The 12,129-nt window shown below is 60.7% G+C and overlaps 1 protein-coding gene across 2 annotated transcripts in view; it reads left to right on the forward strand.

Moving 5' to 3' along the window:
* Nucleotides 1-430: 430 nt before the first annotated feature.
* NR5A1 (nuclear receptor subfamily 5 group A member 1) overlaps nucleotides 431-12,129 on the forward strand; it is a 25,065-nt gene continuing 13,366 nt past the window's right edge. The window contains exons 1-4 of one of the 2 annotated variants that reach the window (XM_027104899.1): nucleotides 431-532; nucleotides 4,518-4,634; nucleotides 4,777-4,918; nucleotides 6,967-7,592. In XM_027104899.1, the coding sequence (XP_026960700.1) occupies nucleotides 4,533-4,634; nucleotides 4,777-4,918; nucleotides 6,967-7,592 (870 nt within the window). In that variant the 5' untranslated portion in view covers nucleotides 431-532; nucleotides 4,518-4,532. Of the gene's footprint in view, nucleotides 533-4,517; nucleotides 4,635-4,776; nucleotides 4,919-6,966; nucleotides 7,593-12,129 lie in introns of those variants that run through there. The other variant, XM_027104900.1, reaches the window with a different exon arrangement.

The raw sequence follows: 12,129 nt of genomic DNA on the forward strand, positions 1-12,129 counted from the left end.
AGGGAGAGAGGCCGGGCTGCAGGCTGGGTGGGGGAGCTGCCCATAAATCAGGCCCCACTCCCACCCAGTCGCTAACAAGCGGGGCTGCCTACCCGCCTACGTGGGGTCCCTGCCTCTGGGCTGCCACAGCAGCCTGGAACAGCCAGCTGGCCAAGGCCTCCTTGAGTGCCTTGGCCTCCGCCCCCATCCGCAGCCCCGAGATAGATAGGGGTATTTTTTTTTTCTTTTAGGAGAAGAAAAAAAATAGACCTAAATGAAGAGAAACACCAACAAAGAAGGAGAGAGGCCTGCAGAGTCACGTGGGGGCAGAGACCAATTGGGCCTCCGGTGGCCCCCCCCACCCAGGGCGGGGAGGAGGAGGAGGACGGACGGACAGGGCCAGCCTACTGTCCGCCCGCCGCCAGCCGTGGCGTGAAGGAGCTCCCGTGTGCCCACGGTCGCCACTGCCCCACCTGGGCCGCTGGAGCTTCCGCTAGGACTCCTGGTGCCCAGTGTCCACCCTCATCCAGCGTGAGAGCTCGCCTTCCGCTCCGTAAGTGAGGGCCTGGGCCCAGGCCTCTAATGGCCAGCCTCCCTCCTCAGTGCCTCCCTGCGGCCTGGGCCGGCCACTGCCTGCTCTGCTGAGTGACTGGTGTCCGCTACTCGGGGCAGGGAAGGGGCCAGGGATCTCCCCAGACCTGCCCTCCCACCATGCTTCCGCCTCTTTTCCCCTGGGTGGCTGATGGGAGGAGCTAGGCCTATGGGGACAGGCCCTACAGGGGTCTGTGAGTGTCCTGCTGTCTATGGGTGTCCAGGTGTCCACAGGACTGTGTTGGCCCAAGCCTCGTAGTCTGTGAGTATGTCTGTGGTCCCTGGGTCTGTCTTCGGGTCTCTGGGTCTCCCTGAGAGTCTGTGCTGTCTCCATGGTTGTCTCTGAGTCTCTGTGTAGATTCACGCATCTGTCTCCAGTATCCATCTGTCAGTCCTGGTTCTGTGGCTGGGCCAGGTCTGTGTTTGCTTCCCTGGGTAGGCGGGTGAGGGGCTGTGATTCCCCACATGTTGAACTGGAACCTGGGGTTGTGAGGGGTGGGTGCAATGAAGCCTGAAGGGTCAACCCAAGGGCTCCCAACCAGTGATAGTGGAACCTCTGGGAGAGGGGATCCAGGTGGAGGGGGCAGGGGAGAACAGGCCCAGAGCCCAGCCGCCACCCCACCTGGGTCCCCAGCCCAGACTTGTGCTTACACTGCCTGGGTCTTCCTCAACAATGTCCAGGAGACCCCCGTGGGCTCCACCCTAGAGAAGCTGACTGGGGGTTCCCCAGCCCAGCCCTCCCCCTCAGTCCCCTTCACTGCGCTGCAGAGGTGGTGCTGCTCCTGTTTTCCACTTTCTGAGGGCCCTTCCCTGACGGTTCAGAGGCAGTAGCGCCCGCCCGCCAGCTCCTGCAGATACTCTTGTTTCTCAGGGGCTTGGGGTGGGGGGGTGGGGGGTCTGCAATAACTCTCTTTCCTCCCTCCTCACTGAGATTGTTTCATTAACTCTCACGGAAACCACAGAACCCCTTCTGTAGGGCCGCTCTCTTCCATTTTATATACGGAGAAACTGAGGCTCAGAGAAGCGAAGTGACCTGCCAGGGCTTGCATCGCAAGTCGGCTACAGATTCTGCCCTTCATTCTGCTGAGTGAGCAAGATGGGACGTGGTCTGCGCGGGGTCTCAGGGCCTCGGCTCGCAGGACCAAGGCGCCAGCTCCAACCAAAGCCAGAGGCCTCGGGGTAGAGGCCCAGACGAAGCTGACCGCACCCAAGGGTCCGAGGCTTCAGCCTTCAGATCTGAGCCTTTCGGTCGCTGCGTTGCTGCGAATGCATAATTGTGGTATTTCCCGGCTTGAAGATCGCGGCTTTTTGGCTTTGCTCTTCTCAACACTCTCTCGGACCCTAGGCGCCCCGAGGGGCAGCGGCAGGAGCAGGATGCGAGCAGGCGCCTTCCTCTCTCGGGTCTCAATTTTTTCATTTGACAAATGAGAGTGACCGAGTAGAGGTCCCCCAGCCCAGAGCAATGGCTCAGCCCGTCCCGGCTCGACCCAAGGACCCCTTTGTCCCGGGGCTGCGGCGCACTCTCTCTTGCCCTGCCCCTAGCCCAGGTGAGAGCGCAGAACGGGAGGGGAGAGGGATTTCTCCTGTCCCTGGGCTCTGTTCTCCCAGCTCCCGTGCTTTCTGTGGCTGGCTTCGGGTCCTCACCAGACTTCGGAAGATTCGCAGGGTGGGATTAGGACGACTCCCATTTCCAGCCAAGCAAACTGAAGCTCACGGAGGAGAAAGAGCTTGTCCCAGGTCTCCCAACCGGACGCTCTCCATCGATGCCGCAGTGCCAGGCATGTGCTTTGCCAACACCACTTCGGTTCATCCGCACGACCACCCTTAAGGAAGTCCAGTCATCATTCCCACTTTACAGATGAGGAAACTGAGGACCACAGAGGGGAGGAGATTTGCTTAAAAATCCAATGAGGAAATGTGCCTGGGCCGGGGGAGAACCCAGTTTCTACCCTTGAACCCATACCTTGGCCACGGCCCCCCACGTTCGCCCTACCTACTTCTACGCTGCCAAACGGCCAGCGCCCCCAGCGTGGCCCTCGCCAAGACTAAGCTGGATTTGCAAATAGGGACTCGCCTCCTTTCACCGCAGGCGGGTGGCCCGAGGCTCCCAGGCGCCTAGCACCTGCTCGGATTCCGGGCTGCCCGGGCTCTGGGAGCCGGGATGAGGATGTGGGGCGAGAGGGTGAGGGGAAAGGCACGAACCCGTCTAGGGGGCGGCGGAGGGCGCGGGCTCGGACGCCGCCCCCGGATACCGAACGCGCTGATATGGAGGGGCCGGCCCCTGGCCCCGGCGCGGTGGTTTCGCGCAGCACGCGCTGGAGGCGGAGGGGCCCGGGTCCCAGGTGCGCCTCAGAGCGGCCCTGGAGGCGGCGGGGGCGGGGAGGCGGGGTGGGGGAGCGCCGGGGCCCCGCGCCGCCAGCCCCGAGCCCCCGCCTCCTCGCCCCCGGCCCGAGCGGCCGTCATCGCGGGCGGGCGGCGCTGCGCCCGGGTGCGGCTCATCGCCGGCAGCGGCGGCGACGCGGCCAGGCGGTGCGGGGCTCGCGCTGGCGGGACGCGGGGAGCTGCTGCTGCTCCCAGGAGCCGCCAGGTGGGCGCCGGGCGGGCCGTGGCCGCCGTCGCGCCCCTTCGCGCTGCCCCGGGCGCAGGCTCTGCGCGCTTCCCTTCTGGAGACTTCGACTCTCCGCCCGAGGTCGCTCCCCCCGCCTCGGGCTCGGCCTCTCTCTCGGGGGCCCGCGGGGTCTCCGCCCGAGGTCTCAGCGCCTCGCGCCCCGCTAGCGGCTCCACGCCGTGCGCCCGCTGTCCCCGCTGCGCCCTCCTCGCTGGCTCTCCGCCCGATGTCTCGGTCTCGGCGGCACGGAGTCGGTGGCACGGCCTCGGTCGGTCTCGGTCTCGATGGCTGCCGCCCGCGGGCTTTGTCTCTCCCAGCCTGGGGGCCCGGCGGCTCCGCGCTTTCGGGCTCTCTGCACGGGCGCCGTCGTTCTCCGCCTCTCTCAGCTCGAGCCCATGTCCGGGTCCGACTCTGCCGGGCCGCGCCTCTGAGCTCGGGGCCCGGGTCCGGCCCCCTGGCCGGCCGCCTCCGTCTCTCCAGGTTTTCTCTCAGTGTCTCTGTCACTCTCTCTGCCTGGGTATCTCCCAGATTTCTCGTCTCTCCGGTGTCTCGGTCTGTCTCTCGTCTATCACTGTGTCTCTGGCCTTGCGGTTGTCTCTCTCAGGTTTTCTCTTTGGGCCTCTGACAGTGTCTCTGATCTCTCTATCTCTCTCTTTCGTTCTCTCTCTCCACCCGCCCCCCACTCTCTACCATCTCCCTAGCTCTCCGTCGTTCTCATCTCCCCCAGGTTTTCTCTGACTGGGCATCAATGTTTCTCTGTCACTCTCGGATTTTCGTTGTCTCTGTCGCCCCGGGGAACTCTCTCCGTTAAGCAGCGTCTGTCGGTGTCTCTCGCTCTCTTTTCTGCCCATCTCTCGGTCTCTCTCAGACTCTGCGTCTGTCTCCCTCGTCCCTGTCCGATCCCCAGAACGCTTGGGTCCCACTCCGACCGGGTCCGTTGGCATCTCCCCGGCGGGCGAGACAATCTCGTTTTCTCAGAATCGGGGTTTTGTTCTCAAACGAACGAATCCGGATCAAAGCGCATTTAATCCGAGAGTCCCAGATCGGACGCGGCGGGGGGCCGCTCAGGAGGAGCCCCTGGGAGGGTTGGGGAGCACACGGGGCAGAAGTGTGGGGACTGGGTCAGCAAGGGCCCGGCAGGGGAGCTGCTCCAGGCACACGTGCTGCGTGCTGCTCAGGGCGCTCTAATGGGTGGCCTGCAACGGGCGCCCTCGACCACTGGGCGCTGCGGAAGGCACCCTGGGGCGCGCGGCCGCGGTGGTGCAGGACACGCCGGACCCAGGTCCGCGGCGCTGCCAGTCGCAGTCCCGCCCGCGATGAGCCTCTCCTCCCTCCACAGGCGGACGCCGCGGGCATGGACTATTCGTACGACGAGGACCTGGACGAGCTGTGCCCCGTCTGTGGGGACAAGGTGTCCGGCTACCACTACGGGCTGCTCACATGCGAGAGTTGCAAGGTGAGCGGGCAGCTGGCCGGCAAGGGACCGGCGTGGAAGGCTGGCGAGCAGCCGGCGGGAAGCGGCGGAAAGCCCTGCTGGGAAGTGCAGGGAAGGGGAGACGGGGCCTGTCCCCTCCCGCGCTGACTCCCCTCTCCCCCAGGGCTTCTTCAAGCGCACGGTGCAGAACAACAAGCACTACACGTGCACCGAGAGCCAGAGCTGCAAGATCGACAAGACGCAGCGCAAGCGCTGTCCCTTCTGCCGCTTCCAGAAGTGCCTGACAGTGGGGATGCGCCTGGAAGGTGCGCACGCTGCGCCTCCTACCCCTGACCTCTGATGGCGAGGGGGCAGGGGGTGGGGGTGGGAGAAGGGGTGAGGGGAGGGTACCATAGGTCTTCTCAAAGTTTCTGGGGCCAGGCGATTAGCCCCTCATGTGACATTAGGGCCCTGATCTCTATGGGGGAGGGGTGAGAACTGATGTCGGTCTGGGTGAAGGGATGCATGCAGGACCAGCCTGGGATGGCTTGAGAAGTATCTAAAAGTGAATCCCAGAGAGATGACCCTCTCCCCAGCCCTTGCAGGCAGGGCAGCACAGGGCAGAGCCCCACAGAGCTCCTCCCTCTGCCAGGAGTTCTGTCACACCCCCACTGACATCTCATACAAGCCAGAGCCAAGGTTTTCAATGCCTTTACTGGAGTTCAAGTCCCAGTGCCACCACTTACGGGCTGGGTGACTTTGGGCAAGTTCCTTAACCTCTCTGAGCTGCAGACTCCCCATCTGAAAGATGGACCTAAGAGTAGTGCCTTCCTCCTTGAGTTAGTGAGAGAATTGTATGAAAAGCTCCTAGCATGGGCCTGGAACGTAGAAAATGCTCAACAGGTTAGCTATTACTGTTATTCTTATTTATGTTATTATCTGTCCAGCATCACTGTGCAGCCTGCACTCACTCAGACCACCCATCTGTTCATCTGTCCATCCATCCACAAGATTCACTCAGTTATTCACTCAGCAGGTTCTTAGCCAGGCCCTAGAGGGCTGGGTAATGGAGAGCAATCGCCCCCAGAGAACCCAGGCCCATCCTTGTCTCCCCACCCCCACCACAAGCTCTCTGTCTGGAGGGGAGGAAAAACGTTTTAGCAGGAAAAACTCAAACTCTTTGAGGGTGGACAGTCATAGGCTTCCACCCCGCTGGCCCCAGCCGGGCTGTGTGCCGAGCAGGCAGCTGTTGGTTAAAGTTTTTAAACAAAGTAGAAGGCCCCTGGTGGCTCTGAGAGCTGCAGGCCACAAGTCCTGTCACCTAGAGGAAGGGCCCCTGATGGAAGGGGGATATCCTGTCCTGTCCCAAGAGACCATGTGCCCAGCACCAGGTCCTGAGGGACTCAGAAGAACTGGTTGTTGTGAGCTGCAGAAACCCCTCGCGGGGCCTGAGGGAGTGGAGCAGGGCTGCCCACCCCCATGGCAGGAAGATTGGCTGCATGGGCCCCGGAGACACATCCCTTGCTGAGCACCGCCCTCTCCCTCCTCCTCTCTCCCTTCTCCTGGAGCCCAGGGTGGGGTCCTGTCTGAGCAGGGGCTGGGGCCACACTTCGGCTGCAGAGACACACCTGTTGGGTCCGGCTGGTGACACATTCTTGGCCAGGTGGAGGGACATCTGGTCAGCAAGGGAGGTCCCTTCCCACCAGCATAGAGCCCCAGTCAGCCCTAAACTCAGCTTCAGATTTGAAGGCAGCAGCAGAAACCCGAGTCATTTTGCAACAGGGCTTCAACAGAGTCAGGCAGTCAGTCAAGAAGCAGCTGGACACTGGGGACCCACCTGTGAACAAGGCTGACCAGAGCCCACTTCCTGTCACCATCTCAGACCCTATGCTGGGCACCTGAACCCACTGCTGAACCCCCAGAAGCTCTCAGCCTGGGTCCATGGTACGATAGCACTCAGCAGGACGAGAGTGGGCAAGAGACAGGACATCCGGGGCAAGAACAGTGGCTGCTGCCTGGGTGAATCCAGGAACACTTTAGGCATGAGAGAAGGAAAGGGTTTGAGGCAGAAGGAATACCAAAGGCAGGGTGGAGGAAGTGCCAAGCAGAGGAGCAGAGAGATAGTAAGGTGGAGTGGAAAGAACACAGGGTCTCGTGAGGGGGGGGGGCATGATGGAGAGGTGAACAGGGCCTTGAACGCTGCATTAGGGAGATTGACTTCCTCTGAATGCCAGGTTAAGGGCACTGGAGGAGCCATGAGAGGTATTGAGCTGGAGAGTGACCCAGTCGGATCGGTTTGGGGAAGAACTGTGAGTGGGGTGGTATGGCGGGTGGCCTGGAGGCGGTGAGCCTGCCCCTCTGCCTCTGCCCACAGCCGTGCGCGCTGACCGCATGCGGGGCGGCCGGAACAAGTTTGGGCCCATGTACAAGCGGGACCGGGCCCTGAAGCAACAGAAGAAGGCACAGATTCGAGCCAATGGCTTCAAGCTGGAGACAGGCCCCCCAGTGGGGGTGCCACCGCCGCCCCCTCCCCCGCCGGACTACATGCTGCCCCCTGGCCTGCATGCACCTGAGCCCAAGGGCCTGGCCTCTGGTCCACCTGCTGGGCCACTGGGCGACTTTGGGGCCCCAGCGCTGCCTATGGCTGTGCCCAGCGCCCATGGGCCACTGGCTGGCTACCTCTATCCTGCCTTCCCTGGCCGCGCCATCAAGTCTGAGTACCCGGAGCCCTACGGCAGCCCCCCACAGCCCGGGCTGCACTACGGCTACCCAGAGCCCTACTCCGGAGGGCCTGGTGTGCCCGAGCTCATCCTGCAGCTGCTGCAGCTGGAGCCAGACGAGGACCAGGTACGGGCGCGCATCGTGGGCTGCCTGCAGGAACCGGCCAAAGGGCGCCCCGACCAGCCTGCACCCTTCAGCCTCCTGTGCAGGATGGCTGACCAGACCTTCATCTCCATCGTGGACTGGGCACGCAGGTGCATGGTCTTCAAGGAGCTGGAGGTGAGTCCCTCCTCCCACCTGGCTGGCCACTGGTTCTGGGGTGTCCCCTCAGCTGGCCAAGTCTCAGTCTTGGCCACCCCTTGGGTGGGGCTCTCCTGCCCACTGGCTTCAGGCCATATCTGGGGACAGGGAGGCCACCCTGGGGACATGAGGAGTGTTTCTGGTCCATCACAGCCTTCCTTGTCCCTGTCCCACCTCCTCACGCACCCCTCCCTCTTTCTACTTCTCTGTTCCCTGAGTGTCTATCTCTCACGGCCTCTGGTTCTTTTACCTCTGCCTCTGTCTCTTTCTGTTGTCTCTCTCCCTGGTGTGCTATCTCTCTGCTTCCCTGTCTCTCTCTAGTCCGTTCAATCTTTGTCTCTTTCTCTCCCAGTCTGAGTCTCTGTCAACATTTATCTTTCTTTCTCTGAGACCCTGGGCTCTCGCAAAGGACTAGCTCAGTCCTTGGGAGGCTGTCTCTGGTTGCCCCAGCCCAATGTCAGGAAGAGGGTCCAAGCCATCCTGTCCTCTCATTTGGAGAGGACACCACTCCCTGCTAGCCTCAGATATCACAGAAGGGGTCTTAGTATCTCAGAGTTTGGGACACTTCTCCCTCCCAGCTAAGGTGAAAGATCTTACTGTCCCTGCATCTCTCATGCACGATGGTTAGTCCCACGTGTAAATGTGTGTGTCTGTGTGTGCAGGGAGTGCTAGGTGGGAGGGTAAGTGGGGGATTGCAGGGCCCGCCCCTCATCTTCCAAATGCCTCGGCTGCAAGGCCTTCCATTGCCCTGGGTTGAGGTACCTGCGACTAAAGTCAGCAGGAAAGCAGCAGGAGAAACTAAGGCCAGACAAGGAAGAACTTCCCAATCACCCTGCCTAGTGGTTTGAAGCACCCGAAGACTGGGAGCTGCCCCTCTAGTGCCCTGGCTCCCTATGATCAGGGTTTCTGCCAACTTCAGAGGCCCCCCTCCCCCAAGCCTGGCCAAGCCCATCCTCCCTGGCCTAGACGGAGACATGATAGGCCTTTAGTTCAGGCCTATTGATGTTTGCCTTTCCCAGGTCAGTCCCCTTGGCTGTTCTGGGACTGGCTGTAAACAGCAGGGCCTGTTGCCCTCCCTGCTGGGGCCACTGCAGCCTTGAGCAGCATTGTCAGTGCTGACGCCACTCAGGCCTGGGATTCCTCCAGGGGCATGTGGCCGGATGGGCCAGGGGTACTGTCTGCAGGGGCTGGGCTGGGCATGGGGGTCAGGGGGGATAATATGAAGCCTGGGCACTGTGAACCCTCGAGGTATCGTGGAGCTGGGCGCCTGGGTTGCTCTGTGGCCCAGAGCAACCAAGCATTGGCTGTAATGCCTTCTGCTTCTACTGTGGGGGGCCTGTCGTGGCTGAGGTCTGGGGATGTGCCAGCTGTCTGTCATGGGGTGGGACTTCTCACCCCTGCCCCCTCTCTAGGCTGACCTCATGGGTAGAACAAGAGGCAGGGCCTCAAACAATCCCATCTGCCTTCCACTCGTGGCTGGAGGCCCTGGTCGGGGAGGAGGATCCCAAGACCCTTCGGTTGGTTGCCAGCTTTCCCTCCAGGCTTCCCTTGAGCCCCCGGTGCAGAGGGGAAGAGGAGCAGAGCATTCTTGGCCTTCCAGAATCCTGGATCCAGGGGCAGGGCACTTCCTCTGACCGCCTTCCTGGTCTCTCGGGGTTTTTCACGCAGGATGGGAAGGGCTTTTGTCCAAGCTTAGCTGAGTGTTTTTTCCTGCTTCTGGTTTCTCTGTGGTCCAAACCTTCCTGCTTCCCCTTCCCAGAATCTCTGAATCAAGCCCAGGAATGTGAACCATCGTTACCAGCCTCTGTAAAGGAGCCTTGCAGATAAGTACCAGCCCAGCCCTTAGGGGGCCTCTCATCAGCCGTGTGGAGCTTCTTTCCCACTGGTCCGATAAGCCCTGGGCTGATGTCTATTTGCAAAGCCAGAGGTAGGGAAGCAGAAAAGTGTGAGGGGAGCTGAGTGACTGTTCTCTCTCTTTTAAAAAAAATATTTATTTATTTGGTTACAGCAGGTCGTAGTTGCAGCAGGTGGGCTCCTTAGTTGCAGCACGTGGGCTCTTTAGTTGTGGCATGCGAACTCTTAGTTGTGGCGTGCATGTAGGATCTAGTTCCCTGACCAGGGATTGAACCCGGGCCCCCTGTGTTGGGAGCGTGGAGTCCTATTCACTGTGCCACCAGGGAAGTCCCTGTTCTCTCTCTTTTTTTTTTTTTTTTTTGCGGTACACGGGCCTCTCACTGCCATGGCCTCTCCCGCCACGGAGCACAGGCTCCGGACGCGCAGGCTCAGCAGCCATGGCTCACGGGCCCAGCCGCTTCACGGCATGTGGGATCCTCCCAGACCGGGGCACGAACCCGCGTCCCCTGCATCGGCAGGCGGACTCTCAACCACTGCGCCACCAGGGAAGCCCCCTGTTCTCTCTTTTGACTGACCATTCATTCCTCACCTCCGGGCAGGACACAGCAGACAGCAGAGGGGGGTCCCTAGCTCTGAGAGTGGGGAAGCCCTTGGCCTGTGCATAGGGACACTGAAATGAATTGGACCCAGGAGGTTGCCAGGCTAGAGGAAGAGACAGACATGCACATAGGTAATGCCAACACAGGATGCCTGGGGCTCTGACAGCAGTAGAAAGGGGCCAAGGGACGCCAGCAGGAGAGTAAATGGCTCTGTGTTAGAAAGTCGGGGAAGGTTTCTTTGATCGGCACCTCTCCAGAAAGCAGTCTGAGAAGGTTAAGGGCATTCCGGGAAAGGGGACAGCAGAAGACCCAGAAGTGTGAAAAGGTACCATGTGTCAGGGAGTCCCAGGTGGTCCTATGAGGCAGGGCTGGAGAGGTAGGCAGGGTCAGAAGCAGAGCTTGGACCAGGAGTAGGTCCTTTGGCAGTGGGTGATGGACAGCCTGCCTGGGAAGGGCAGACTCCCACCACAGAGCCTGAGCTCTCCCCAGAGGCTTGCTCAGCCCTCTGTGACACTGATGATGTCTTGCTGTCCAGGGGAAAGACTGGGGTCTTTGCTGAGCTGATACTGGGGCTCCAGATGCCCTTTTGGGGTTGTCCTCCTCCAGCCTCTTTCCCAGCTTGGATGTCCCTCTGCCTCCAATTTTTTTGGGGGAGGTGGGGCAGGCCGTGTGGCATGTGGGATCCTAGTTCCCTGACCAGGGATCAAACCTGTGCCCCCTGCAGTGGAAGTGCAGAGCCTTAACCACTGGACCGCCAGGGAAGTCCCTCTGTCTCCATTTTTCCACCTCATGCAATCACGGTGTGTTAGATCTGACGTGGTACAGAGGTTAGTAACATATACCAGAATCAGAGAGGCCCACGTTCAAGTTCCATATCTGCCACTTATCTGGTGCGTGACTTTGGGCAAGTGACTTTACTCCTCTGGGCCTCAGTTGTCCCTATCTGTAAAAAAGGGGGAGTTGAGATAGTAGCCACCTCATAGGGTTGTTGGAAGGGCTTAGTGAGCTAGGTAAAGAATTTAGCACAGGGTGCAGCGCCCAGAAAGTGTTCAGTGAGTGGGGGCAGTGGCTCCCTCCCTCGCTGGGCCCCTCTGCCGGGGTACCATTGAATCTAACCTTGCAGGTGGTAGACAGGCCTGGCCAGGAAGAAGGAGAAAAGATACATCGTGTCCACACTCCTCTGAGCACTAGAGCTCTGGGAGAAGACGGGGGCCCACCTTGCCCTGGGCTTCCAAAGCAGCTTCATACCTGCAAGGTAGCAGATACTCACCTGTACATACTGCTCCGTGGGGGCAGGGTGTAGGCCCAGGCAGGCAGCCTCTCTGGACAGTCCCCGGGAAGGACAGCTGGGAGGATGCAGGATAGGAATCAGGGAGGTGGAGGCGAGGGCCAAGAGTGCCTAATGACCCATCTTGACATCAGTTCACCCTTGACATCCAGCTCCGAGGCCCCCGATTGGCAACAGATTTAACTGCTTAGATATACGGTTTCATTTAAGTGGCAGTAACTCTGTCAGTCCCGGACTGACAAATGACAGCCCGCCAACCTCTCAGCCGGGAGAGCGCCGTGGCCAGCCCGCGGCTTGTCAGCCACTGGAGAATTACAGAGCCCACTGGCCTTCGACCGCCAGACTGATCAGACCCCAGGGGGCTCCGGAGGGGGCCCTGCTGGGAAGGAGGTCATCTCGGCACGCATAAATACCCCATCTCTGAGGCAGGCTGCAAAGTGTCAAGGCTCCAGGAAGATTTGTGGCAGACCGGCAGGAGGGGTGGGCGGCTGGTGGGCCCAGCAGACAGGCCAGGCTGATGAGGGACCCCAGGGCTGGGACTGCACATGTCCTTGTTCCCGGGGTGGCAGAGTGGACTGAGGGTAGAGGAAGAACCTTTTGCTTAGGGAAAAGCCCACGGAAGGTGAAAACCAACCCTCTTTGGTTAAGTGAGCCTCTTAGCCACCTGCTTTCCCATGGAGAGGGGCTGGCAGCTAGGGCCCTCTGGTTTTCTTTTAAATAAAAAGGGGAGTGTGTGTGTGTGTGTGTGTGTGTGTGTGTGTGTGTGTGTGTGTGT

This window comes from Aethalodelphis obliquidens, unplaced genomic scaffold (assembly GCF_003676395.1).
Source record: "Aethalodelphis obliquidens isolate GAN/ISIS:26980383/991018 unplaced genomic scaffold, ASM367639v1 scaffold7, whole genome shotgun sequence".
Taxonomy (NCBI): Eukaryota; Metazoa; Chordata; class Mammalia; order Artiodactyla; family Delphinidae; genus Aethalodelphis; species Aethalodelphis obliquidens.